Here is a 27,641-nt window from a genome sequence, read left to right on the forward strand (position 1 = left end):
TGAGCTAGCTATCACCTGGAAGGTGCTTAGAGGCGAAGGTACTGTTCATAAAAATGCATCACTGTGACACCTTTCTATCCTCATACTTTCAATCTTGCCTCCTTCTCTTTTCTGTTCTTTATGGATGTTAACTGCGTTATTCATAAAGATTTTTAAATTTCAGCATCCCCGACATGCTTCATGTTTCTGATTTTATAACAGTAACTATTTTTTAATACCAGATATCTGGTCTGTTTTATATGAATAAAACTTATAAGATATTATAAGAATAAATAACAGCACAAACTTTAATAAAATGTTTGGTCCTTTGTATTTTCCCATTTTCATGTAATGAAGATTATGTGATGTAAGTGGAAATTACTGCAAAAAAATGGACATATGGAAGGCCTTCCTTCCCTTAGACTTCACTGTAAGTCTAGAATTTAACTATAAGTAAATCAGAATCTCTTCCAGAAGCTCTTTCAGTTCAGGCCCATACCACCTACTACCTGAGAAATGGGCTTATAAAAAATTAGCTGTGTAACCAGAAGAGATCTATTGGGCGTGATGATGTTTACAGGACAGAATTCAGTTTTAGGCTATGTTTCCAACTACTCATTGTAAATTTCAGTCAATTCAAAAGTTAGTACTGATAACTTGCTAAACAATTCCCACTGATAATTTCAGTTGAAACAGAGATCAAATATTTGTTCTAGAATTACTATTGATAATATCAAGCAATTCAACAAAAAATTGTTACTCAGGCATTTCCATTAGAGCTAAACAACATCAGTCTAGGACAGCACTGCATCTTCGAGGCAGAACCATTTGATTCCACTTTATTTCTAAGAGACGAGACACCATCTTGTGTTGAGTTGAGTTACACAGGATAACTTGAAAGGAAGAGATACCGGAGAGGATGCAGTTCTGTGCTTTGAATATGCAGTTTACAGGTGCTCTTTTTCTTATTGGCATTCTTACTAATATTCCCGTTAGCCCCTCCCCCACGCCCCCAAATCTTATTGCTTACACTGACCAGTTATTCCGGGGAAATAACTTACTTTAAACTTGACCTATATGCAGTGGAGTCATTACAGTGGAAGCACAGCCTGTGTGTGTTATAGGGGGAAGTTAAATCAAGAAACACAATTAAGATTATCAGTATGGATTAATGCCTAATTTTACTTAAAAGATAGTCTTCAAAATTGAGTTCCAGAAATTTAGAGCATAGTGAAGGGGCAAGTAAATATTTTGATTACATATAAAAAAGAATCTAATTGCATGAAATTGTGTATCAAATTCTGTAATGTATGGCTTCTTAAAATAGCCATTCTTTTTGTGTGCGTGCAGCATGTAAATTTGAAATTATGTGAATGTTTATAATTTTTTTCTAATCTCTTTTCATCTCTACAGTGTTTAGGGCTTTCAGATGCCTAATTCCAGTGTGAACAGAAAAGGTCCATATTATGTAGTTAATGCTTTGATATGTCATGTAAGGAGTAGTTTGTAGAAAATGTTGGCATCATTTTAACTTTTTAGTGGCTTGTGACAATATATAATGTACATATATCTTTGTAATATTCCTGTGTTTAGTATAAATGTTCTGGGCAAGTTTTAATATTTTGAATGCCTTTGGATATTCTTTCAATAAAGGCAGCATGTTCTGTAGTTGGATTTTTTACTCATGTGCCTATTTTGACACTAAAATATGGTCCATAACTGAGCACATATTCTATTTATGTTATAGAAGCAGGGAAGAATAGTAAATTTGTGAATTGCAGTTCTGCTTATCTTTTGGATAGTAACACTACCAAATGTATTATCTTATGAATGTAATACCAGCAAATATCTTATGGATATAACACCAGCAAATATGTTATCTTACGGATAGTAACACCAGCAAATATTTGCTGCATCTGGCTTCTAACTGTTAAAATCAAGTTTTACAAAATACCGTATCTTGTAATTTAAGAATGTGGTGAATATCAGCTGGGTTTGGTTTTGGTCATGAACAAACACTAAAAGTTCCAATCAAGGAAGAACTTTGTTTTCTACTAACTTGACACAAGTGTTAAGAGAACCACAATTCACTGATTCACTTATTCTCATCCCAAACTGTGAACTTTTGTAGTAAATGCACTTGTACTACTGAGAAAAAAATATTTTGACACTTCACATATGCAAGTAGAGAATTGATAGTCTCTGTTTCAATACTGACTTTTGTATTTAAAATTTCTGGGTTAAATATCCAATGGTGCAGATTTTAAAATTAACAAAATTTGGTTAAAAAACCAAGAACTTGCTCTAGTTTTGTGATGTTGTGTACTTTTAAAATAAAATCAAGAAAAGTAGTTTTCTGACTCATAGTGTGGCTTCATTGTGCCTTTTTAGAAATGTCTACTTTATAAAGCTTCAATATGCTGTTCCTGCTTTTCTAAGTGAAGGTTCCTCCACCTACCCTTGCATACTTTATTAAACAATAAAGATCAGAACAATCACACATCAGTGAAAACATGTCAAACATGCATATATATTTCCCCACTCCTGTGCATTTATGACAGGTATGTAATTGAGGCTGAAACCTCCAAAATTCTGTGATCATTTCATACTGTTTTACAGTATAAACTCAAGAGTTTTTCGGTTGCATTAAAAAAAAATGCATGGATATATGTATTAAGTACATATCTGGTTATAGTTTAAAGCTGTTTTCTTTGACTCTAAATATGATTTCAGAAAAAAAACAGGATCAGGTAATAATGCTTCTGTAAGAAGACATTTTGAGGAATATTTTGTTTATACTATAGTTTCTCAACCTTGGCGATTCTAACATTTTGGGCTGGATAATTCTTTGTTGTGGGGGACCGTCCTGTGCATTGTAGGTTGTTTAGTAGCATCTCTGGCCTCTACCTACTAGGTGCCAGTGGCATTCATCTCTCCTCCCAGATGTGTCCAAACATACCAAATGTCCACTGGAGTGGGGGGCAAAATTGCCCCCAGGTTGAGAACCACTGGTAGTTATACTATGAAACTTTTTACTCAGAGGTTAAAAGGACAAAAGCATAGGCCTTGAAGTCAGACATGTTTGAACACCACTCTTAACGTAGCTTCAGTTTTCTAGTGCTTAAAAGGGGGATAAAAATACCTGCATCACGGGGATGCTGTAAGGTTTTAAAGAAATAGGATTGATACAATGAAAAGTCTCTGCATTTGTCCCTGGTAGCTAGGATGTTTATATAATGATACACAGATTTTTCAAAGAACCCAAATTACAATAAAATATGCTAAGTGAAGCAGTGTAATTTAATGTCTTTAGACTATGTTTTAATCTTGCAACTCTAAAGGCCAGATCATATTTTTGGTTAAATACCAAATGGCAAAACTGAGGAAATGGAAACAAAACTGAATATAATGTGTTATTAAATAAGTTTTAGTTTTAAGTCTAAGGCATAATTAAATGTAACTTCTAAATGCAATGAAAGGAAATAGTGAAAAGATCAGGAAGGCAGTTTTGTTAAGTGATTTGTTGTTATTTTTCTGAATTTGACAACTAGAAAAAAAATAGTTATTGTCCTAAGGTAACTATAGAAAAAGAATTTCTGGAGTTAATGAAGAACCGAGAAATAAATTTCAGTTCAGTTAACCCAGGACTAGGTCCATGATCAGTTTGTTTCTCATTTCTCTGTGGAGCTGTGAAAATTCTAACTAATGGAGGATGAGAGGTGGGAGAAGACACAGGAAATTACAGAAGCATGATGTCAGTCTCCAACAAAGTCGTCGTGCTCTTGTCTTTCCCAGTCCTACTGGATTGGTTGTCTTAAAATTTAAATATGAGCATATTAAAAACCAGATCACCTTAATGTGATATAAAGGGTCATAGCCCATTCCATTTTCTGGGGTGGATTTCTCCACACCTCTGGGTCCACCTCTAGGTGCCTGCTGGGAGCTGGGGTTTCAAACCTTTGTGAACATGCGATTTCCTCAACAAGAGAACAGCCTCTCCTGTTTACCTGCCCAGTGCATATTTGCCCTGCAAGTGTAAGTCCAAACTCCATCTCCTCTGACTCGTTTTTCCTGGTCCCTCACAAGCTAACTTGGGGGTGCACTGGGCCCTCAATATTGCCAGTATAGGTTTTTCATGGCACACAACCTTTTGTAATACTAATTAATATACTCAGTAGATCCCCTTTATGAGCTTGAACCTGGTTTATTCACCTTTATACCCAGTTCCTAACCGGCTGGCATATTGCTCAGTAAAGAATGAGTTTTTAGAAAGGAAACGGTACTGGGAGCAAATATGCATTCAAACAGTTTGCATCATATGTTCTGCAAGACAACTGGTCTGGTTTCTTCCCACAGGGCAGTATCGAGAGAAAGGGTGCGTGAGGACGTGTGGTGAGGGGAAGGTACAGAACGCTTAAAAAGGTAACTTGCACAAAACAGAACGAACGGGTTGACCTGACTCAGTAGGAGCCAACTTAAACCTAATTATTATAAAAACCTCGAGAAGCAGAGGAACATTTTAGAAATAAGTTTCTAAAACGCTCCTCAGAGATTCTGACTAGGTCTGGGATGAAGTCGGACTTTTTCTCTCCCAGGCTTTAGTTTCACTGCTCTCCACTACCATACTTATTGTTTATATTTGCATATGCATATATATTTTTTTCCAAAAACAAGTTTTATACACGTTTCTCTAAAGAATCCTCAGATATTCTATATCTGCATCTATTATCTGTACATCTACCTAAAACTTTATTTTCAAAACTAACATTTACATCAAAATGGTACCCTCTAACTTACGTAACCAGTCTCCAATTGATGGCCATTTAAATTGACCTCATTTTTTGATATGAGTGAAATTACAAGCAGTATATTTGTATTTCCATCATTTTGCATGTGTAAATACATCTTTAAGGTAAATTTCTAGGAAGGGAGGTGGTGCTGAGTAAAATATTTTGATAGCAATTATTAAAATACCTTAAGTGTAGCAGCTTACGCTTGCAAAGGATGAGTGCTTATTGCCACACACACCCCCCCCAAATCCTCATAGTACTCTTATCCAACTTTTTGATCTTTCCTGATCTCTGAGAAGAAAATTATCTCATGGTTTAAAATTCTGGAACTTGTTCAGTTGACCATCACCACATGTATTCCCATTATAGTGTGTTTCATCTTCATTTATGTTTGTTTTTTTTCACGTTTCTGGAGGTTTTGCCCAGAGCAGTTTTATAGAATCAGCACAAACTAATGAAGAGAATTAGTTACCTTGCACTTGAAAAGCAGATGTGCATGGGTCATGTGTTAGGTCAGCTGTCATACACTATTCCAAGCTGAATGTTGGCTAGTTGGCACTGTGCTCTTTTAATATTGGTAAGTAGGACACTTTTCCTCTCACGTTGTCCCAGAAATGTCATCAGTGAGAACATTTCTAGGAACAGGATGACTACAATTCTGAGCGAGATAAGATCCCAATGATCTGCAACCTGTTGGAAAAATCAGTGCTCCAGCACTCAGCCTCCACCAGTCTTTTGATCTGCTGACAAGGGGACATTTTATGTGTTCACAGAAACAACAGAACACGAAGTAAAATAAGTGAAAGGAAATGTTATCTCTGCCCTGCCAACTAAGATACTATCGGTTATGTACAGGACAAAGTAAAGATGGGCCGTATGGTAGCCCAACAGGACTTCGTGAACATGATTATGTGGGTTTGATTTAAACTTTCTGTAATATGGGCAAAAGATTTGTGATAGTTAAGAAAATTTATATAGCAGTTCGAATTTTATAAAACCCCCCAAAATATCCATAGGCTATATGTTACCTAGCTCAGTATCATTTTATGTAAAAAATCGATTGAGAAAGACCACATAGGAACAAAATCAGGTCTCCTGATTCCCGGTTTAGTATTTTTCTAGGAACCTCAAGTCCTTGGCAGGCCCGGCTAAGAACTAAATGAAAGGCAAGAAGGAAAGAGTTGGAGTGTGTGGTGCTTTCTCACCTCACTGCTCCCGGCAACACCAGCCGAGGAGAAGGCCTGTGAAAGGAGACCAGACTCTGGCCTACCCAGCGCCCTCTGCTCCGTTTCACAACGTGCTCACCGATGCTCAGAGCACATGGGGCCCATGGTGGCCCCAGTGGAGTGTATGATTGACAAGAGTCTGCTTTGATTGGTACCCAACCTGTTTATGCTTATGTTGATTAATGTAAATTATACATATCAACTGTACTAGATACAGTGAAGACAACGTACCTGAGGAAATGGTTCTGCTAGCACACTCCTTCAAAAAAGAAACCAAACTTGAAGATTGATATATTACGGATATACGTTATGGAGAAAACAGATTAACTCCTTACCATCGACCCAAATTTTAAGAAAAATTCTTTACATTAAAAATTTGGTGACTGGAAGTATACTGATCTATTTTATATATTTAAAACTGTTTAAGGATATATAATTCTTAATGGTTTCCTACTTAAACTTTGGCACTCTTTAATTGTATCAGGGGAGAGATGGATTTTACTGTAAACCTGCATGCCAGTATTTATTCAAGATCCTGTATTTTAACTTATTTTGTGTATTTCCAGATTTCACAGTATCAAGCAACACAAATGGTATTTTCAAAATTATTTACCATAGGATCTTATTAGCTATCAAGAGCAGATTTTAAGTATTATCTGTCTTATCACTGGGCTATTTAGGAAACATAAAATAGGTTTCACTTAATAACACAGATGACAAAAGTGAATTTTATATTTTTCATGTTCCACTCCCTTTACACAAAGTTCAAAATTGTAAGTATACTTTACTTTTTAATCAGTAAGTTTTACTTCTTTAGAAGTGTTTGACGGGTGATCTGTAAGATGCAAAAACAATGTTTTTTCCATTGAATTTAGTGAGATAAATGGTCAGTCACACTGGATGTTTTATATTGAGTTTTATAGTTTTATCAATTTGACTCTAAAAAATTTATTGTCTATTATCTTGTATGTGATTTCAAAAAGTTGGCAGTTCTGTTACGAGGTCCATTTGTCCATGTATTTCTGGACTTGAAAGTAGTACTCTCCTCCCCTCATCCCACCCTCAACAAAGGTGGTGTACTATTTAGTATATGACTGAAAAGACATCCAAAAGAGATCTGTAGCTTAGTATCTAATAAAGATCGGTTCAATCAATTAACGCACATACATAGGAATACTATGAAACTATTAAAAATCATGTTCTAGAAAAAAAAAATCAATGACACAATAAAATGTTCCACATTTAAAACTGTGATCACAAAATGAATATATTTCGTAACACAACAGTATGGGAGTATATAAATTAAAAGCTCCTCCTTGTAACTATCCCCATCCACTAAAATACAGTGGTTATTTTTGCTGAAGGGATTATAGGTGATTTTAATGATCTTTGTGTTTTTAGCTATTTGTTTCCTTAAATGAGCATTACTTTTATTAACAGAAAATTCTAGTAAATGTTTTGTTGTATATATAACTAACTATAACATACTTAACTAAAAATCTCCATTACCAATGGCAATTTCTACTGTAGACCCATAGGAAAAGCAATGATTTAAACTAACCACTAATGCTTTTTGTGGAGAAGGGAGATTATTTGCAAATACAACCTTTAGCTTGGAAGTTGGAAAATATTTGATGCCCTCTAGTGGCCATTTTAAAAGATAATTTGTTTTTCATTGACATCTAGTGTAAAATAAACCAATGGTACCAAAATCTTTTATTATTTTCCATATGCAAAAAAAAAGAAATACACACTATTATTAACAGTTTAAGTGTAGCATTATTAATGGTTTAGTCTCTTTCCAACCCTCTTATCTCCTAAAAGCATGTGTCCTGGAGTCACACTGCCAGAGGTTTGAGGCCCTGCTAGTTTAGGTCACCTGGGGCAACTTACTTGAATACTCTGAGACTCACTTTCTATGGTAAACCTATTAAGTTCTATTATCATTTTTTGCACCTATTTTCAGTCATCACAATACAGTGGACAACTCTGTACATCAGTAGACACCGATCATTCTTGTATTGGCCTTATTTGCATACATACTGTGTTTCTCTGAAAATAAGACCTAGCCGGACCATCAGCTCTATTGATATATTGAGTGACATTACAAGCAGTGTATTTGTAAAAATTTTTATGAACTTTTCTATAGGACTTACTCCTTTCTGTTGTTAAAGCTTATTTTTCAGGTATTTAATACTCTTCTTAATAGGGATTTTTCTCCCTCTAGGTACTAATTTTTTTCTCATGAAATGAGTACTATGTAATACATACTGTTGTTTCCCTAAAAATAAGACCTAGCTGGACAATCAACTCTAATGCGTCTTATGGAGCAAAAATTAATGTAAGACCTGGTCAAATTCTTATCTCTTTTTGTAGTTCAAGTATACTTACAAGATTGATGGAATTACAGTGGTACAAATATGAAGGACTACTGAAGAATATGAAGTACTGTATTATTTGGTTTTATTTTAGACCTCTAGTAAAGATTTTAACGTGTTGGAAAAAAGCACAAGGCACAGAAATTAGAGTGGCTGAAGGACATGTCTACTTTATGCGATGGCATTATGCACATAAAGTCAGATGTCATATCAAAGTTAGTATGGGCCAAATTCTTGGCTAGGAAAATCTATGAATAGTGACTCTGATGGTTGAAAGATGTTTTATTATATTTTCAATTAGCTACAACTAACTAATTTTAGATTTTTTTATACATATTTTGATAATGTAGTCTTTGGGAAAGGAATGGTTTGAAAAAAAGTTTTAAAGGAAAATTTAAACTCTTATTCTATTTTTCTTTAGTAAATATTTCAACAGTGAAGTGAAACATCCCCTGTGCTCTCTCCCTTCTTTTTTATGCACGGAACAGAAGCACACATTGTCATGCCTCAAACTACTTTTTATTTGCAACTACATGATTTCACACAATTCTTCTGAACAACGACATAAAATATATTTCCTTGTGTATAAATAACTTACATACTCTCCATAAAGTAAATGTTCAAAGGTGCTAGAACAGATCGTCCACTCCTACAGTGTTCTCATATGCAACAGAGTTGATGCACAATATATAAATACTCAAGTCCAATATTAAAAACTCAGGCACTTGACTAACTTTAATAAAGTTTCTCAAACTATATCAATATAGCTAAAGTGCATATATATTTTTAAGAAAGATTATTCTCAATAACTTCTCTATAAAAATAAGTTTGATGGTTTGACCCATCTAACTTTACTACTATGAATATGAACTTTTAACTTTTAACATGTAATCAGGCTTATTCTACCTTCTCAACACCAACAGAATCAAAAGGAGCTAGTGAGGTGCTAACATGTGAGGGTTAATCCAGTGATTCCGGTCACAATGCATTCCAGGAGGAGGTACCCATGTTACTGGAATTGGGCGATACGGTTTATTCTTCCTTCCCTGATTTGGATAACCAAATGGAATAGGAGGAGGGTAGTGATTCTGATGGCCATTTCCTCGGTACATTCCTGGCTTTTTTCTGGGCAAAGGGTGCCACATTGGAAGAGGTGGGAATATCAGTTCTGAAATCTGTAGAGAAGAGAAAACAGTTAAGTTAATTCAAAGGAAAAACTATCTATGTGTTACATAAAAACTAGGTGAGTTTCCAGATTCCTCATTAAAGAAAAACAAAATCACTCACCCACAACCCAAAGAATGACATTCCTGTGGTCAAGTCTAAGTATGTTAAAAACCTCATATATTTTCTAAATAAATGAAAAGGAGTAAGCTCAAACACAGCAATCTAAAGCAACCAGAATTTTTTCTGGTTATTTCAACTAGAAAATATCACAACACTGAATGAATGGAAGCTTGTAAGGAGATAGCTTTATTATTTGGGATAGGCAAAGATTTCTTCTGGGGGACAGAAAACACACAAGAAAAATTTTTTACAAATTTAACTTTAGAAAAATAAAATCTCCCTATGTTTTCTTCTAGAAACATCAGAGATTTAGCTTATATGTTTAGGTCTGTGATCCATCTCTAGTTTTTGTGTGCATGGTGTCAAGTAGCAGTTAGATGATGATGATTCTTTTTCATATAGATTATCCAATTGTTTCGGTACCAGTTCTTAAAGACTTTCCCTACTGAATTGCTTTGGCATATTAAAACAAAACAAAAAAAAAGACAATATATTGGGGACTCTCTTCTGTTACATTAATATATTTGTGTATCTTTGAACTATTAACCACACTTATTCTTGATAAACATAATGGCTTTGTATTAGTGTGAGGCCTCCAACTTGACGCTTCTTTTTAAGTTTTAGAATTGTCACCTTCTAAGTTAAAAAGCCTTTTGGGATTTTGATTGATACTAAGTTAGATCTATAGATGAATTTGGGGAGAAATGATATAATCTTTACTTCCTAAATAGTAGAAAGTTATCTTGGGGGTACCTTTTAGAAGTACGCAGACTCGCATAGAACAAAGATCCCTAAGCTACGAATTTTTGTCCTTACTTTGATAATCCCTTTTTTAAAGTTCTTGGAAATGCAGGCTCAAAATGCAAATTAGAGAGGAAGATTAAAATTGGACATTTGCACCAGCATCCTACACAATGGCTTGTAATAACCATGATTCTCTCTCATGAAATTTTTGGTTAGTGAATATAATGTCAAGGAGAAATGTTTTATTTAAAAAGCACAAGAAAGACACTTCCATTTCCATGTCTTTGTTATAATTTTATCCTAACAGGTTTTCAACATGGGGGAAAATTAATACAATTAAATTTTAAAATAAATTCTATAATTAAAGGTCAGTTTACTTATAAAGTATTATCAGCAATCAATTCAACTTGGGACTTAATTACATTATTGCTTTGTTGAGCAACAACAAATAATAAAATTGCCACATATCTTAATGAATTGCAGGCAATTAAACAATGGTAATTTGTAGTATATAATACATCATGCAGAGAAAGTAAAAAAAAGCCCAATATATTTAAGGCAAAGGTCTTAAAAATGATCCCTGAAATACAAATATTATGTTTGCTTATCTATATGGGAAATCTCTCAGGAAGAATATAAAAATAACTGGTAATAAATACCTCCACGGAAGGGCACAGGACTAGTGGTTACGGGGAGAGGGAAGACTTGTCACTATTATACTATTTGAAGTTGTTTTTAAAAGCAGGTGCTATGTTATCTTATAATACACATATACAAATATCCCTAAAAATATGATAATCACCAGAACTAATTTTCCTCTCAAGCCTGGGAAGGGTAATTCAACTGAAAAAAATTAGAAATTAAAAATTAAGTTATACTGAAAGGATATGCATTATATAAATGTATGCTGAATTTAAAGATTTAGTTTTTCATAGTCAAAACTCTGATACTCTGATTAAGGTCTAAATTTTCATTTTAGCCTAAATCCAACTCTACCATAAACCTGGTATATTTCATTATGTCTAATTAGGGCCAAATTATTAGGTTGGTGCAAAAGTAATTGTGGTTTAAAAGGCTGAAAATAACTGCAAAAATTGCAATTACTTTTGCACCAACCTAATAATATAAAATAGGTATATTTTTAAAAATATACAGTTGACCCTTGAACAACACAAGGGTTAGGGACTCAGGGGATTGGTTTCAAGATACCAAAATCTGAGGATGTTCAAGTCCTGTATAGATCAATGCATAGATGGCCCACCACACCTTCGACTCCCAACCTTGGACTGAAAAACAGTACGACAGGTATTCATTGAAAAAGGAAAAAACCTGCATAAGTGGACCTGTGCAGTTCAAACCCATGTTGTTCAAGGGTCAACTGTGCTCAAAATTAGAAAAATGTACACATTGAGGCTCAACTCAAAAGACGTCTTTAAATTTTTTGACTTTAAAATATCTGTTGAGTACTGTTGTGTTAAGAATTTTTTAAAGTACATTAAATGTTCTTTGGTATGTGGGGTAAAAATAGTAACTAAGAACATATAAGTGCATGCACGGTAGCTATGTAACTCTTCAACTGTTACAAAGGAGATATTATTTTGGCTTGAGTGAAAAATTAACCGAAGCATAATTTAGTGAACTTTCTCTTTATTCATGGAAAAGAAGAACAAGAAAATTAAACCTAAAGGTACGAAATGGAAGTGTTAAAGACTACAAAAAAATGAGTGGCCATTTTTGAATATAATAAGGACTTTCAAAACATCAGGAATGCTTTATCATCATGTTTTTTTTTAATCTTCTTTACCACACTTTTTGAAACATATTTATCCTACTAATTGAGTAGTGAAGCAGACCTTTGATGAAGTGACTCAGGATACCTATTTACATCTCAGAGGTGCAGCTTCATGTGGAAAGGTAAGAACTGTGATCCAAAATCTCAATCATAAAAATCTTGGGCAACATGAGTAAAACTACATGGATTGACTTGGCAAAGCCCTGCTCATAAACCTTCAATACGAAGCCGTTTCAGTTACCTGGTACACGGGGCTTGGGGTTGCAGTCACCGAACTGGGTTTCACTTCTACTTCCTTACTTGTTTCTTCATCTGAAGAAGAGGATCCTGAATGATAATCAGAGGTAACCTTATCAAGGGCCCTGGTAACTTTCTTGGAGATCTCATCCTTGTTCTCATCCTCATTTTCAAAGCTGGCAACAATGAACGCATTGTTTTTCTCTCCGTACCTAGGAATTAAAAAAAAAAAAGTATTACCTTTAAGTCACACCAACAAAGAAATATCCATAAAAACAATTAAATAGGTCTGGACATGCCACTGGTCCAAGGCAAAGAAGTAATCCTTCTAGAACCTGACCCTACATGTATAGTATCCTAACACAGCTCCATGCTAACATGCAGGACACAATTTTCTACTTCTGTTCTATTTAAGTACAAATACAGAGGGTGCCCTAAAAATGTATACACATTTTAAGGAAAAAACTATTAAAATTGTAATACTCAATATATATACCAATAACAAAAGGTAAATACAAGTCACATTTGACTTCTGCAATTACAAGAGGTGCTTAAAGTAGTTACCATCAGTGTCCAGACCCTTCTGATTACGGTGAACTACTGCTTGAGCAACACTGACCAAAGTGTCCACTTATATACATGTTTTTGGCACCCACAGTAAAAGTGACTCTATTTTATTTTCTGCTGCCTCCTAATAAAAATAATTGTTTAAAACAGCAAAGAGAAATTCATTGTTTTGATTACATTTTTGTTAAGTACCATTAGAATTGGCAGTAACATTTTCTAATGTATTTTTAACTGACTGTTGTAATGTAAATCCTAATAATTCAAGTCACAAGTGAACTAGACATTCCTGAGATTTACTTTTATCATGATTAAATAAAAAGGGGCCCGTGTTTCCTACATCCACACCGACAAAAATGAGAAATGAGGCAACTGCTGAGGTTAAAGAAAAAAAAAACTATTGAGGAAAATAAAGGGGTTTTGCTTTAATTATACCACTTACCTCACAGAGGTTCCTAGAATAACTGCTCACCTCTCATTTTAGTTTTTTTTAAAAAATAAAATGAGCAAGCCTTTTTTTATCCTTGCAAAATGTTTTTAAAGCCTTGATCTAAAAAAAATAATTGTCAGAATATGTAACTTTGGCTGTTGATTACTAAAAAAAGGAAAATAATTTCTGCAATGAGGGAAAATGAACAGTAAAACTAGGAGTTTTCATTCAGAGGACAAAGGAGAAACCCACAAATCTACTTAAATAGATTGCACAATATAAAAACTATGAAACAATTTCTAGCAAACAAAAGGAAATGAATTGTTAAGTAGTTCTTACACAATAGTAATTAAAGTTAGACAAAGTGATTCTAAGCTTTAAGAACATGAGAACTTCAATAGAAAAACAGGGTTAACTATAATTGACTATGATGTCAATTAATTTCATTTCAAATAATTCATGTCTCAAATTATTTCTGAATCAGGGTATCCACAATAAAATAAAAAGCCTAACCACAATAAAGCCTTTGAAAGTTCATAGAGAAAGCAAATAGTCTCATAGGTGAGTTCTATTTCTTTATATAGCTGTGCTGTCTTCCATTCTCACAGGCTGAATAGGGCCATAAATGCTACCGAAATATGGTGCATAACTCCCTCTTGTATTCTTTTTCAGTTTACCTCATGAGAGGAGCTGCTACAAGATGGCAGGAGGAGCACTGGACAGTTATGGTTCTGCCATTAACTAGCTCTGCCATAGGCAAGTCACTTAATCTGTCTAGGCCTCAGTTCCCCATCAGCTGGGTGAAGACGCTGGAGCTGGTTGGATACTGGTTGGTCTTCTACTGGTGATTCTTCTTAGTATAAGATGCCTGAACAGTTAGGCGAGTTCCTCACAACACAGAATTTCCATCTCATAATTTCAAGTTTACTTAGCACAGAGTTTTAGCAATGGAAATTTACCCCTAAATCCTCTCCAGCATTTAAAGACTCAGCAAACATTGATACAATCAAAGGTTCATTCATATGTTAATGTCAATATTAACAATGGGGTTAGGCCTACCTTCACTTTTGTCCATTAATGGAGTCAAAATTCAGGCAAAACAGAAGAAAGGCAGGAAATTTGAGAAAAATCCCTGCCTTTGTAGAAGCACAAACTTAAATCAAGGACAGACATCTACTGACTGAAGGATTAGCTCTATTAAACTCAGATTTCTTTGACATGCAAGTTCAATTAGGTTCTGCATCTTTCCTTTCGTAGTATTTTGGTATGAATGCTCTCTTCACAGTAAGTGAAGCCGCTTACTATATTACTGCAACATCAGAATGTGTAGTAAATTCCTTAGAATTAGTAATGAACAACTTTTAAACTTTCCATTTCTCAATGACACACTTCTAAAACATTAAGGCCAATTTAGTTAATTTGAAACAAATCAATAGTATCTAATGCTTTTTATCAGGAAAAGAAAGGATTATAGAAACTATTTTAAAAAGCATAGAAATATGTTGAGTAGATAATAAAGCTGCCAGCTTCTTATCGGAAAGATGTTATCTATTCTGTATCCTCTCAAACATTTCACTAAGTAATAACCTTTCTAACTACGTAACACTGCACCCTTCCAATATTTTATCCTGATGGAGTAACTCAGACTATGAAGAACGTTCTCTTGGAGTGCATTTCAATTTTTTTCATAACCTTTAGTCTCTAGTATACCAATGATTTATTATATTTAATGAATCTCAGATATTCATTCAATTGTGTAACTGCTAAATTAGCTTTGTTTTAATTTTCAGAGGATTTCTTTTCAGTTTTGGTCCAAAAGCACTAATCACTCTCTAAATCTCGTCTATTACCTTGTAGCACCACTTATACACAATTGTTAACACGCCTTTCTTTTCTGGGTCCTGTTATCACTGAATGAGCACCCCATATTTTGAAGGTGATTTCTATTATCTGTGAAAAAAATTGAGTAACAGCCAATGTTTGGTAAAATTTTAATCATATACAAAATTTAGAAAGCTACTGAATGCAAAGATTTTCTTTTATTAACAAGATGAAAGTACAATAATTTTTCATTATCTGGCATCATCAAGTAATGAAGTACCCACTTAAGTAGAATGTCTACATAACTAAAGCTTTCATCTTTAGGTGCCAAGATATAAACATTTCAAATATATATACCCAAAATATTTACATAATTACCCGACTTCTTAACATCCTTGGACAGAGAAACTTTACCGTAATGATTTAAGATTGCTGTATTAAATATTTATTATTTGTGTAATAATACATTTGTACCAACTCTTCAGTTTTTTCGCTCCTGCCTCAATTGCTGACTATATGACATTTTTGGGGGGTAACTTATACTACTATGAACAACCCCCTTTCAAATGCTGTTTATAATACTTTATGGGCTGGAAAACTATGCAACTATTTAAAAGAGTCAATATTACAACTACCTAAAAGAGTCAATCAGGATCCAATTGGGAACTGAAAAAATGTAAGCAAATCAATACAGTAACTTTGTGATACTTATTTCTTGTATATTGAGGTCTCCTGCAGGCGTTCAGTGGCCAAAGTCTACAAAGTCTGATCCTGGCCTCAGGTGAGTCCTTAATTAGTCCCAGAATCTAAAATTATTTGACCTTTTTGGACCAAAACTTGAGATGTCGTGCTCTTCCATTTTCTAACTGAGAAGGAAGTGTTAGAGTATCTACTTACTACCCACACCCGGTTTCCCAAAGCAAAAAGCTTATACCAACAGCTTATAAAAAACAGCTTCAGGGCAGTCCAGAAATTCAGTGGAAGAATAACCATGTTATTTTTGGCACAACATGTCTTCAGCTCTACTTTCATTGTTGGAGATCAAGTCAAAGGCTACTGTTAATACATACCTTTGGAATGTATTAGGGTTACATCAAAAAGCATTTCCACTATAGTCAACAGGTGACTTGTACCTCAAAACCAAAGAAAAATACCATAAAGGAACAACTGTAGAAAACAACCTACTCACAGGGGGTTCCAAGAATCTGCTCATCCTGTTCCTCCTGCCTGGAGATGTCCTCCCCTCTTTCTCATCTAATCAACTGTAACTCATCCTTCCCTAACCAGCTCAAGTATTACCTACTCAATAGAGTTTTTCCTGACTCTCAGCAGAGGCAGTAATTTTCTCCACTGTGCTACCAACCACTGCATTCTGTACATATTTCTATTACAGCACAAATCACACTCCGTTGTAATCTGCTTATTCTTTCTTCTGATTTACCACACTTTGAACTACCTGAAAACCGAATGACACTTTCATTTTTAAAAATGCCATAATTAAGAATGCCTGGTCCACAATGAATGTTTTTAGAATGGAGTACAATTAAACTTCAGACCTAACACTCAACCTTTTACAATTCTGTTCATTAGAAGACAAGAAATAATTTCCATTATGAAAACAAAACCATGAATATATCAATCAGTTACTTAACCCAAATGGGAGGTAAGAATAGAAACAGAGACCAACCAAAAGTTCTTATCCAGTATTTTTTGGGAGTGGCTTCTTTTCTAATTTGAAGAGAGGAAAGACAAGTGCACCACCACTGAAAGAAAACAGTAATAGACCTACAGGAGTCTAGGTGTTTAAATTCTACTTCTTAGTCTACAAATAAACATCCTGGTAAAGCTCTAGAAAAACCCTTGCCCATCAGGTTTTTTGAGTTTCTTTAGCTGTAAAACAGGAATATAACCAGTCCTTCACTACCACTTCCAGAAGAGTACTTTACAAAATCCACATCTGAGAAAGCCAAGCAACCAGCTTCTGGCCGTAAAGATACACAGGCAGGCAGTACCTGAGAGAATTTCATAAAGTCAATTCCAGCAAGGTAATCAGTTCAGCCACCAAATTCAAGAACTCACCGACAGCACACCTCACATGGGTCCACCCATAGAGTGAGTTCCTTTGGCAAGCCCAGGTCACTGTACAAGATGCAGCTGTTCTCACAGGCTTTCAAAACGTCAGGATCAACTCTCTGAAACTTATTGACACGAATGCATCTACAACAAAGTGGAGTAAAGTTAAAAGCTTTAATAGAACTATAATCTTAAGTCTCATTATAAGTATTTGACAATGTGGAAAAAGAAAATACCCTGGTGGAGAACCCAGTAATGTATCTACCCTAAGTAGATGTGAACTAAAGACAAAGAGGCAGCATCAACAAACTACCCAGTCTAGTAAAAAGAGGGCTTTTGTGTGAGCCCAGAGAAATCACTAGAACTGGCTCTACCTCATTTTACCTAGAAACTACTAAGGTCATATGTACATTAAATAAGCAAGGAGTATAAAGTTGCATGAATTTACTCAGAGCCACGAAGGTAAAGTTTTAATAGACTGAGTTCACATACAACAAAATCTCCAACTAACAAAAGATCTCAACGAATTTTTCAAATAATATTAATTCTTGTGACAAGTTTTGATCTGTCATTACCTTGCTTATATGTCACAAATAATAAAACAAGTGTTAAGAAGGATGTTCTTTGCCTTACTTATACTTGTTCAATAAATATAGAATCAGTCAAGGACAGAGAAGCATTCATATCACATACTTAAGATTAAAATATAATCCAAAAGTGTTATTGGCTTATTTCATTTAACTTGTTACCCATAGGTTTTCTTTTTTAATCACTGTCAAAGTAAAGTGAAAAAATTTCTCAACCAATAAAGACTCTGGTTCCATTATTTTTTAACCTAACCTAAGAAAAACCTCATCTACCTGATGGAATGCTCAAAGGTGGCTCCCTGTACAAATGCAAAAATACAGGTTAAAATAAGCATACCGCTTACCTAGAATAATGGTAGCTACAATGAAAAGTATTTAATGCCTACAACTAAGAAATCAATCAAGAGAACCTAGGTTTTAGTACGAGTCCTAGTACTTATTGGATGAATTTAGATTAAGCCATTTCACTTCTTCCTCAGACCCAAAGCTCTAAAAATATGGAAAATACAATGTAACTGACAAACAGTAATTATACCATTAAATAATACAATCACATCAATAGAATATGCTATTTAAGGTTTTTAAAAGTTAAATTTTTTAAGTTGATTTCTATTTTCATTTAAAACAGTGAAAAAGTTCTCATTAGGTAACAGCTAATACATATTATCTAAATAATAATACAGTTGATCTTTGAAAAGTTTGAATTGCATAAGTCCACTTATGTGCAGATTTTTCAGTACCTTGTTTTTGATCCTCGGTTGGGAGTCCATGGGATGCAGACAAAACTGTATGCAATGATCTATGCCATTTTACATAAGGGACTTGAGCATCCACTGATTTTGTTATCCAAGTGGGGTCCTGGAACCAATTCCCCTCAGATACTTAGGGTAACTTAAGTTTTGGGGGAAGTCAAAAGTTTATATATATATATATATATATATATATATATATATATATTTTTTTTTTTTTTTTTTTTTTGTTTCCCCCGACTGTGCAGGGGTCAGCGCCCCTAACCTGTGTCAACTGTTCAAGGGTCAACTGTAATTAACAACTTTTTGAAGGTTTACTACGCAATAGACAATTTCCTAAAACGCTTTGCATGTATTAAATCTTTTAGTTTTTACAATTATCCTGTGAATTAGATACTATTTCCCTCATTTTAAGAAGGAGGCAAAAAGAATCTGAGTAACTTGCCCATATCACTCAGTCAGAAAGTGGTGAATCCAGGGTCCAAACCCAGACCAAGAGACTCCAAAGTTCATTTTATTAAATACCTTATTCTGTATTAATATCATCAACAATTTAGCAAATTCTGAGCAAAATAAATTATTTTATAGTATGTAAGATGCTGTTTGTTCGTTTCTGTAAGATGGTCCTATGTTATACATTCTAATGTGTAGGTTGATTCAAAAATCCCAGGTGCCCTAGGATCAAAAGCAGTCAAGGGTAAGGAGGCAGATCTTAGATATTACGTATGTATTTTTGTTACCTATATTGAGAGCAATGAAGGCTCTAAGCTTAAAAAAAAATATATATATATATGTAAATACAGATGCTTAAATAGAGACTCTGCTTCAACAAAATTTACATAACTTACATATTTTTATGCTGTTTTTTCACTCTATATGCTGACTACTTATCCATTAACCACTCTTCAAAACAGGATTTTAAGAGTTGCGTAAAAATAGCCTGTCAATTACTTAATTTGACAGTTTAGTTCTTTCCAATTTCTTGCAATTATAAAGTGTAAGAAACATCCATATTCATATTTATATATATTTGTCTGCATTTCTGATTATGCTTCTAGAATAGATGTTTAGATTTACTGTTTAAAGAGTGTGAATATTTTTACACATCTTGATAACAATGCCAAACTGCCCTCCAAAAGCATCTTATTTGTATATAGTGTGGAGAAACAACTTTAATTTATAAACACATTAGAAGAAAAAACACTTCCAACCTACTTTATGGATTAAAGAGTATACTAATTCTGTTTAATCCTATATTTTATTCATTTTTATAATAGTAGTGACCTACTATTAAGTCTAATAGTTTTCTACTTCAAAGATGGCTTCAAAATGACTTAATGATACTTCTGATCACATGCCAATTTAATCCTGTTTGGCTAACTTTTTTCCCTGAAGTTTTTAGAATTAATGGAAATGAAACTGTACACTGTCTGACCTTTAAGCATTTACTTGACAGTGTCTCCTTTTTCAGTGATAGTACAGTGGCTTGGCACTTCCAAAAGCCTTTGTCCAATGTCAATTACATCAGTGTAAAAAGCCTCAACAGCTCTAACTCACAAAAGCTCACTCTATCAGAAATGAAGATGTGCAGAAAAATATTAAAGAGAATCAGGTGACAAGATAAGTAACTTGAGTCTGCTATATACAGAACATCCATATTTCTACTTTAATTCCCCACATTTTCCAATTTACCAGGAAACCTCTTTGGATAAAAATGAAGGGGAAAATAAATCAATTACTTTGATCTTTTCTTTTCAATAGAACACAAGCTCACCTGGCTTTTAGCAAATGAAAAATAAATCATATTTTCGTCTCCCTTGCAGATTCCTTGAATAGTTTTGCATTTGCAACAGCTTAGTGACTAAAAGGAAGTCCTTTTTACATCACAGCACAGAAGTTCTGATTTGTGGAGGAAACTTTGGGGATAGCAACATGCATCAAGAATTTCTGTAGATTTGATATCCACAACTGTTCCACTTTTATTTTTTGTGACCACATCCACAAATGGGACAAGGTTTGACAGACCAGTTTAGCAGAACATTCTCAAGTCAGGTTTCCAAGTGGTCACATAAATACTAGGGAGTGAGCATGCCAGGACATGTTCTGCAGGAGTCTGCTCTTCTTTACTTTAAGCTGTAAATGTAACTTATAAACCAGAAAACAAGAGACAGCTGCAAGTGAGAATTACCTTCCGTGTCAGAGCCACAGTGTGGTGTGCAGAAAGCCCATTAGGAATTTAGGGTCAGTTATACGGGAGTTCAAATCTTACAGCTAATATTTACCAGTTGTGGATCATAGGAAGTTACCTTCACCTATAAAATAGTCACACTGGTTTCACCCATAAAGAATTATGCATAGTATAAATGAAATTAATCTTGTATCAAGAACATATTAGGTGTCCAATAACCTTAGTTTCCATTTGCCATAAAATTTTTATTTTTAGGGGGAAAAAAACAAATAAAACACATGTAGCATGTAATTTACCTCTATAGACTCATTTCCCTTAACTCCTACTGTGCCCATTTATGGGTGATAGCTACAGAGGTCCTCTAGAATTGCGAAACCCCCCAAGTACCTGTGCTATACATAAGAATTCACACAACCTGGAGCCAAACTATAACCACAAGAAGACTAACTCCTATGAGCTTACAGTATCAGCCTCCCAAGTCCAGGCAGTGGGACGCTAACAGCAAAAACATATATTTTAGAAATGAGTAAGGAAAAAAATACCGAAACACCCAGAGTTACGTATTTTGCAGATAAACTATGAAAGACATAGACTGGACACCCTTCAATCCTCTGGCCTTGCATTCATTTCAGGAGCTGATAAGCCTCTTCACTTATTCCAATCCAACCCTTTACCTGTAGGCCTGTCCTTTTGATGGTTTTTCAGGATACCAATGATTTTTGTATTTTTCCTGAAGTATTAGAGTCAATTTCTCAGCAAATCTCTCAACTGCCTCTTTTTTCAACTTATCATGTTTTCGAACAAGCCTTGTGAAAAAGAAGACAACAGCAGCAATTTCGTTCTTCATCTTTCCCTGCAAAGATAAAAGTTTTTCTCAAAAAACAAAAAAACAAAACAAAACAAAAAACCCTGAAACATAAAACTGGAAAATAAAGCTCTGCAAAATATCCCTTCTTTCAGCTCCCCTTCCTCCTTCCAATTTTATCTTGTCATTCATTGGCTCTTATCTGGAGTAGAGAACAATCACCAATTTATGCCATGAAGACTTTATTATAGAATACTGTTTAAGAATCTTATCACAGCTTTGTGAAGAAGTTCAGTAAAGAGAGCACACCAAATTGTGCATGTTGGCTAAAATAAAATCAGAGATATCACTCAGAGAAGCACTGTAATAATACCACTATAACAATACTACTGTATAATTTTTACTAAATGTGTCGAAATTTAACTGCAATAATTTAAGTTTTAAAATTCTGTGAAATAATTTGAATTTTAAAAACACAAAATGTTCACTTTAAAACCCAGTATTGCGGGGCCATTATAGAAAAGTTTGTCAGTTCTTAAAAAGGTTAGACATAAGAGGTAACATATGACCAAACAATTCTACTCCTACCTACAAATTCCAGGGAAATGAAAATATATGTCCACACAAATAACTTGTACACAAATGTCCATAGCAGCATTATTTATAATAGCAAAAAAGTGGAAACAACCCAAATGTCCATCAACTGATAAATGGATAAATAAATATATGGAATGGAGTATTATTCAGCAACAAAAAGGAATGAAGTACTGATACACACACAACAGCATGGATGAACCTTGAATATATCATGCTAAGGGAAAGAACAGTCATAAAAAACCAAAAATTGTATAATTCCATTTATATGAAACGTCCAAAACAGGCAAATACTAATATATAGACAGAAAGTAGAGTAGTGGCTTAGAGGTAGGAGGCATGGAGGGATAAGAGGAGTGATGTCAATGAGCATAGGGTTTCTTTTCGAGGTGATGAGAATATCCTAAAATTGACAGTAATGGTCGTACAACTCTATGAATATACTAAAACCAACTGTACATTTTAAATGTGAATTGTATGGTATGTGAATTATATTTCAATAAAGTTGCCATACATAAAGAAAAAAAATTCAGTACGGAGTGTTTATAAGCATTCTTTCAGGAACAGATATACTCAGGGTGCCAAAACAATGTACATATGACTTGTACCGTGTTTCCCCGAAAATAAGACCTAGCCGGTCCATCAGCTCTAATGCGTCTTTTGGAGCAAAAATTAATGTAAGACCCAGTCTTATGTTACTATAAGACCGAGTATAATAAAATATAATGTAACATAAGACTCGGTCTTATATTAATTTTGGCTCCAAATGAAGCATTAGAGCTGATGGTCCAGCTAGGTCTTATTTTCGGGGAAACATGATATTCATCTTTTGTTATTAGTATATATTGAGTATTACAATTTTAATAGTTTTCTCCTTTCTTAAAATGTGTATACATTTTTTTTGGCACCCATTGTATTCACCTACAAGATGTAAAAAAATTGCAGCTTTCCATTCTCTCCTCTTAGGAGAATGGAAACTCAGGGCCATCTACAGAAAATCAAACTAAAAAAAAAAAGAAAAAATCAGAAATTTGTTTGCATTTTGGAAGTGCCTCAAGGCAGATCTTTAAATGGCAGATTTGATTTATCATTGATTAATCCATAAAGGCAAAAAAACCTTGTCCTGGGATTGTTTCGATGTATATTCTGTCTTTATGCGATGAGCTCATTCATTTGGCTGCTGTAACTTGGGAGTTATTCAGATGCTGCATTTACCAAGCAACATCACCTTTTTCTAAGCCAATTATTTAAGACTTACAGCCTCTGTTATGTTTAGTATAAAACCCGACTAATCTGATAGTTTGTGTTCTCACACATTCAAAAAATAAAGCTGATTCTGTTAACTTCCTTTTTTTCTCAAACCTGTTCTTAAAGTCTCTCTTCATAATATGATTCCCTTACTCCTTGTGCAAATTCAAACAAGGGATCTCACTGTGAAATAAATTCTATATAGTTATCTGAGAGGTGTGCTGGCAGCATAGCCACCCTGATCCTGGATGGGAAGACACCCAAACCTTCCTCCTGGAATCCTAGAATGCCAAATCCACTTTCTATGGCCAGCTACCAGGTACTGGGCTGCACATCAGAGTGTGCAGGCACCAAAACCCCAGCCCTCCACAACTGCTGTGCAGCTTCCTCCTGAAAAAAATGTGAGCCATTTCCACTTTATAAAGCTATATTTATTCTCCACCACGTTATGATGGAAAAGAAAACCCAATGCAATTTAATATATGGTTTGGGATAAAAGTTGCTGGTGGAACTACATTACCCTCCACGCCACCAAAGAAAACAAGGAACCACACTAAAGAAATGCACTGAACCCTTAGCTAGATCATTTCCCTCATTCATTCAATTTGCCAACTATGTTCTACATATACGAGTTTGGGAGGTTTTATTCCCCAGCCCCCTTTTTTTGCCTTGTTTCATATCAAAAATAAAAGAAGAAAGGAAGGAAAGAACCACTTAGTGGTTGCTCTTGGTTGTAACACAAGATGAGTCATATGGAATTACTTTTTTTTTCCCTCCCAGTTTGAAGAAATGACGCCTGGAATAGCTGAGAAATGCTTCCATCAGTCAGCATTCTCGGAGTACCAAAAGGTAAAAAGAGGGAGAGTTAGAGAAACTCAGAAGAGTGAAACCAGAAGCAAGCAGGGCCCATAGGACCTTCGGCGCCGGGAGTTAAGTGGCCGCAATTCCTCCACCCACACTCAGAGCGAAAAGCTCCCATTTTAAATATCGCACGGTGACGTCATCCTGGGACGTCGTCACCGCGGCGGCTGCTCCTCAAGTTGTACTTTGTTCCACAGGCTCCTCTGCTCCTGGGGGCGTGCATGGAACCCAGAGGAAAACCCAGCCCTGCCTTCCAGTTGATAACTTTGTACTTTTCCCTCCCTGGTAACGAAAAGCTAATTGCAACCGTTTTCTAGAAACAAATCTCTCTCCTGCTAGACGTTTCCAAGGTTGAGGAAGCGGGGCCCCTGACCGTAGGGGTGACGAGCCCTGGACCAGCCTCAGCAGCGTTACAACGCGGGCTCCGGCCGCTGAGGAGACGCGGGATTCCCACGGGGCCGGAAGCTGGACTTTCTAAGCCATCAGAACCTGCTGCTAAGCGCTCACGTTCGGGTTCTAAGCGTGCGAGGTGAGTAGGCATCCAACACCTCCACCCGCTTCTCAGAGAACGGTCTGCAAGCGCGTCCAACTTGTGCCATCGCGGTTTTTCCCGAGTTCAGGGGGAAGGGCCCAGGAGCCCCCTCCCTTTCCTCCCCCCAGACATCCTCACAGTGGGAGCCCCTGTTTGCTCCCGGGTCTGCGGCCCCCAGGCAGGGTCCGGTCTCCGGGTGTCAGGCTCTCCTCTTAGCGAGCTGGGCTCCAGGAAACACACGGACGCGAAAGCGGGGTGGCAGGGTGCGGGAAGACGCAGGGTTGTCGCCCACTCCGAAGAGAAAGGTAACGCGCGGTGGAAACGTGGCAGAAGCCTCGAGGCGGCGTCTCCTCGGTCCCGATCCCGCCGAGGGTCCCGCGGAAACCCTAGCGGTCCGCCCCCGCGGCCCCCAGCCGTTCCTTCGCGCAGAGCCGGAGCCGACGCGACCCGGTTCGACCCAGCACTCCTCCCAGTTCCTCTGCGCGCCGCCCTCCAGCAAGCCTTCGACGTGGCCGCAGGGGCGCCGGACCACCCTCCCCCTGATGCCCTCAGCTCCAACATGCCCGCCTCCCCCAGCCAGTCAGTTTTCCTCACCACCGCCGCCGCGGCTGTGTCCGTAGATTCCGCAGCCCCGACCCTCTCCGGGCGTTGAACCGAGGGTGCCGCCTCACTGAGCCAGCGCTCGGCGGCGGGGGAGCGCAGCTAGCCTTGTCCCGCGCGTGCGACTCCCGCGTCGTCGGGCAGCCGAGCGCGCGCTGAGAGGGCGGGCGGGCGGGCGAGCGCGCGCGCGCGAGCGAGCGAGCGCGGACCTGAGGCGGAGCGCGGGGGGCTCGCGGCCCGGAAGAGGGGAGGGGCGATGACCCGGGAAAGGGTTGGCGCGGTGCGGGACCAGCTTGCGCATCTGGGGGGAGGAGCCTAGGGGCGTGGCTTCGCCGAGAGCCCGTCCCCCAGACCCGGGCCGCTGGGCACCAGGCGCAGACCCTCCAGTCCGACGGCGAGGGCCGCGTAACGCTGTAGGCTGTCGTTTCCAGGGAAGACCCGCTCTCGGGGAGGAGCCGATCCTCGCTGCCTGCCCTACCTGCTGCAGCATCTTCGGGGGTCGCGCAGGCCAGGATCCCAGGGCTCACTGGGCCTCTGCTTCCCTCTTTGGTCTCTCCTTACCGCTCTGCGCCCTTGACATCCTCCCGCCAGGAGTGCGAGTTCTTGGTCCAGCTCTGTAGAGCTCCAGTTCTCTAGACCCAGGGCTTGGTGTGGGGGTACAACACGGACCGGACGGAAAGAAGACTGCATTTAATGGACTGATCCTTGTCTTAGCAGTACTAATGGCAGGCATGTCAACTGTGCAGCCACCATGTTATATTTTAGGTTATTTAGAACTCCTAGTTGGGTCCTTCCCTCAGAGCAGAGACTACCTTTTGTTGACCCATTTATCCCGCCCAGCCTGGCACTGAGCAGTGTCCTGCGTGCATGAGGGAGAGGCTCCTGGGATATCGACTGAATGAATGAAACTTTGAGAGTCCAGGCTTTCTGTTTCTGAGATGCTTCTATTCAAGGACTTTCCAGATACAAAGCTTAATTTTTGAGCAAATACAAATGTGGAAAATGTACACTAACTTTCTGAAGAAAGTTTTATTTTGAATCGACACCATGGTATTCGTTTTGTGAAAGAACTTTTAATACAGCCAGCCCCCAAAATACAAGATATTTCTACTTTTAAAAATTATTAAAAGGGAGCCATTTTTCATGTTATAAATTATTCAAGAACTGGTTGTTCAAGTTATAGATTGACCAGATTCTTCACAGCCCACTAGGCCTGGGAGCATGTTTTCAGCCCAGTTTTATGAATATTTTAAATGTTTATTACTGATGTTAGTGATTATAGGCTATTAGCAATTCAAAACAATTTTTTTAGCAGTTATAAATACGCAATCCCAAGACCAGTACAATAAACTTTATTTTGTTTTAATTATACTTTTTTACCTTAGGGCTACTGGACTGGTCAGTTTAAAGAGGTTACTGATATTTATACCCTAGACTATTCTAGGAGATATGACGGTGTTTCTAAACTCATAACAATCTGATTGAGGTTATTCTACTGATGAAAGCTTTTATCTGTGCAATTTCATAAAATTAGGTAGCCACAAACATTACTCAAAAATTGTTCCGAAATTTCTATAGCTCAAGATGGCTATTTTTTGTAATGTTTATAAATCTGTGACCCATACGGTCCAGACTTAGAGCAGTACCATAGCCTGAATACTGTGAAGCAGATAAATAACAAACAACACATCTTAAACACATCTTTTCTCTGTTATCCACTGTTCTCACACAAGGTAGCTGCTTGTATGCCTCTGTCTTTCAAAACTTGGCCAGATTCTTCTCCAGCCCTGGCTGTGTGCTTCAGATCTTTCCCCTCAGTAGTCTTTCCTCCTGAGTCGGAATCACAAAAACCCCAAAGAGTTGGCCTAGCAATGTGGGACCCTTCTCTTTAAGAGGCTGGAAGAGGGAGCAGATCTGATACAAACAATTACACATTAATATGTATTTTTCCTTTCACAGTGAACTCTAAATGTTCATTAAGATGGTCTGTGAATAGGTGTAGTTTGCTATTAGCACAAGTGGTTTCTTTTGAAAATGAGCCGCCTTATTAGAGCAGGGGCTTTAAAATCACACACATTCTGTGGTTGTACCCCAAATTACAGAAAACACAACTCACACTCAGTCACCAAAAACCATGACTAGCTTTCCAAATCAGG

At 36.7% G+C, this 27,641-nt stretch overlaps 2 protein-coding genes across 2 annotated transcripts in view; one reads left to right on the forward strand and one right to left on the reverse strand.

Moving 5' to 3' along the window:
- The window catches only part of CXADR (CXADR Ig-like cell adhesion molecule), a 41,849-nt gene extending 37,472 nt beyond the window's left edge, over positions 1 to 4,377 (forward strand). The window contains exon 8 of the mRNA XM_033128247.1: positions 4,336 to 4,377. Within this exon, the coding sequence (XP_032984138.1) occupies positions 4,336 to 4,362 (27 nt within the window). The 3' untranslated portion in view covers positions 4,363 to 4,377. The remainder of the gene's footprint in view (positions 1 to 4,335) is intronic.
- Positions 4,378 to 7,487: 3,110 nt separating this feature from the next.
- BTG3 (BTG anti-proliferation factor 3) lies at positions 7,488 to 25,651 on the reverse strand. Its single transcript, XM_033128261.1, has 5 exons — positions 25,480 to 25,651; positions 21,520 to 21,698; positions 17,328 to 17,465; positions 12,438 to 12,645; positions 7,488 to 9,548 (listed from the first exon to the last, which is right to left on the reverse strand). The coding sequence occupies exons 2-5, from the start codon at positions 21,690 to 21,692 to the stop codon at positions 9,309 to 9,311; spliced, it is 759 nt and encodes a 252-aa protein (XP_032984152.1). The 5' UTR covers positions 21,693 to 21,698; positions 25,480 to 25,651; the 3' UTR covers positions 7,488 to 9,308.
- Positions 25,652 to 27,641: the final 1,990 nt, after the last annotated feature.

This window comes from Rhinolophus ferrumequinum, chromosome 2 (assembly GCF_004115265.2).
Source record: "Rhinolophus ferrumequinum isolate MPI-CBG mRhiFer1 chromosome 2, mRhiFer1_v1.p, whole genome shotgun sequence".
NCBI classification, from domain to species: Eukaryota; Metazoa; Chordata; class Mammalia; order Chiroptera; family Rhinolophidae; genus Rhinolophus; species Rhinolophus ferrumequinum.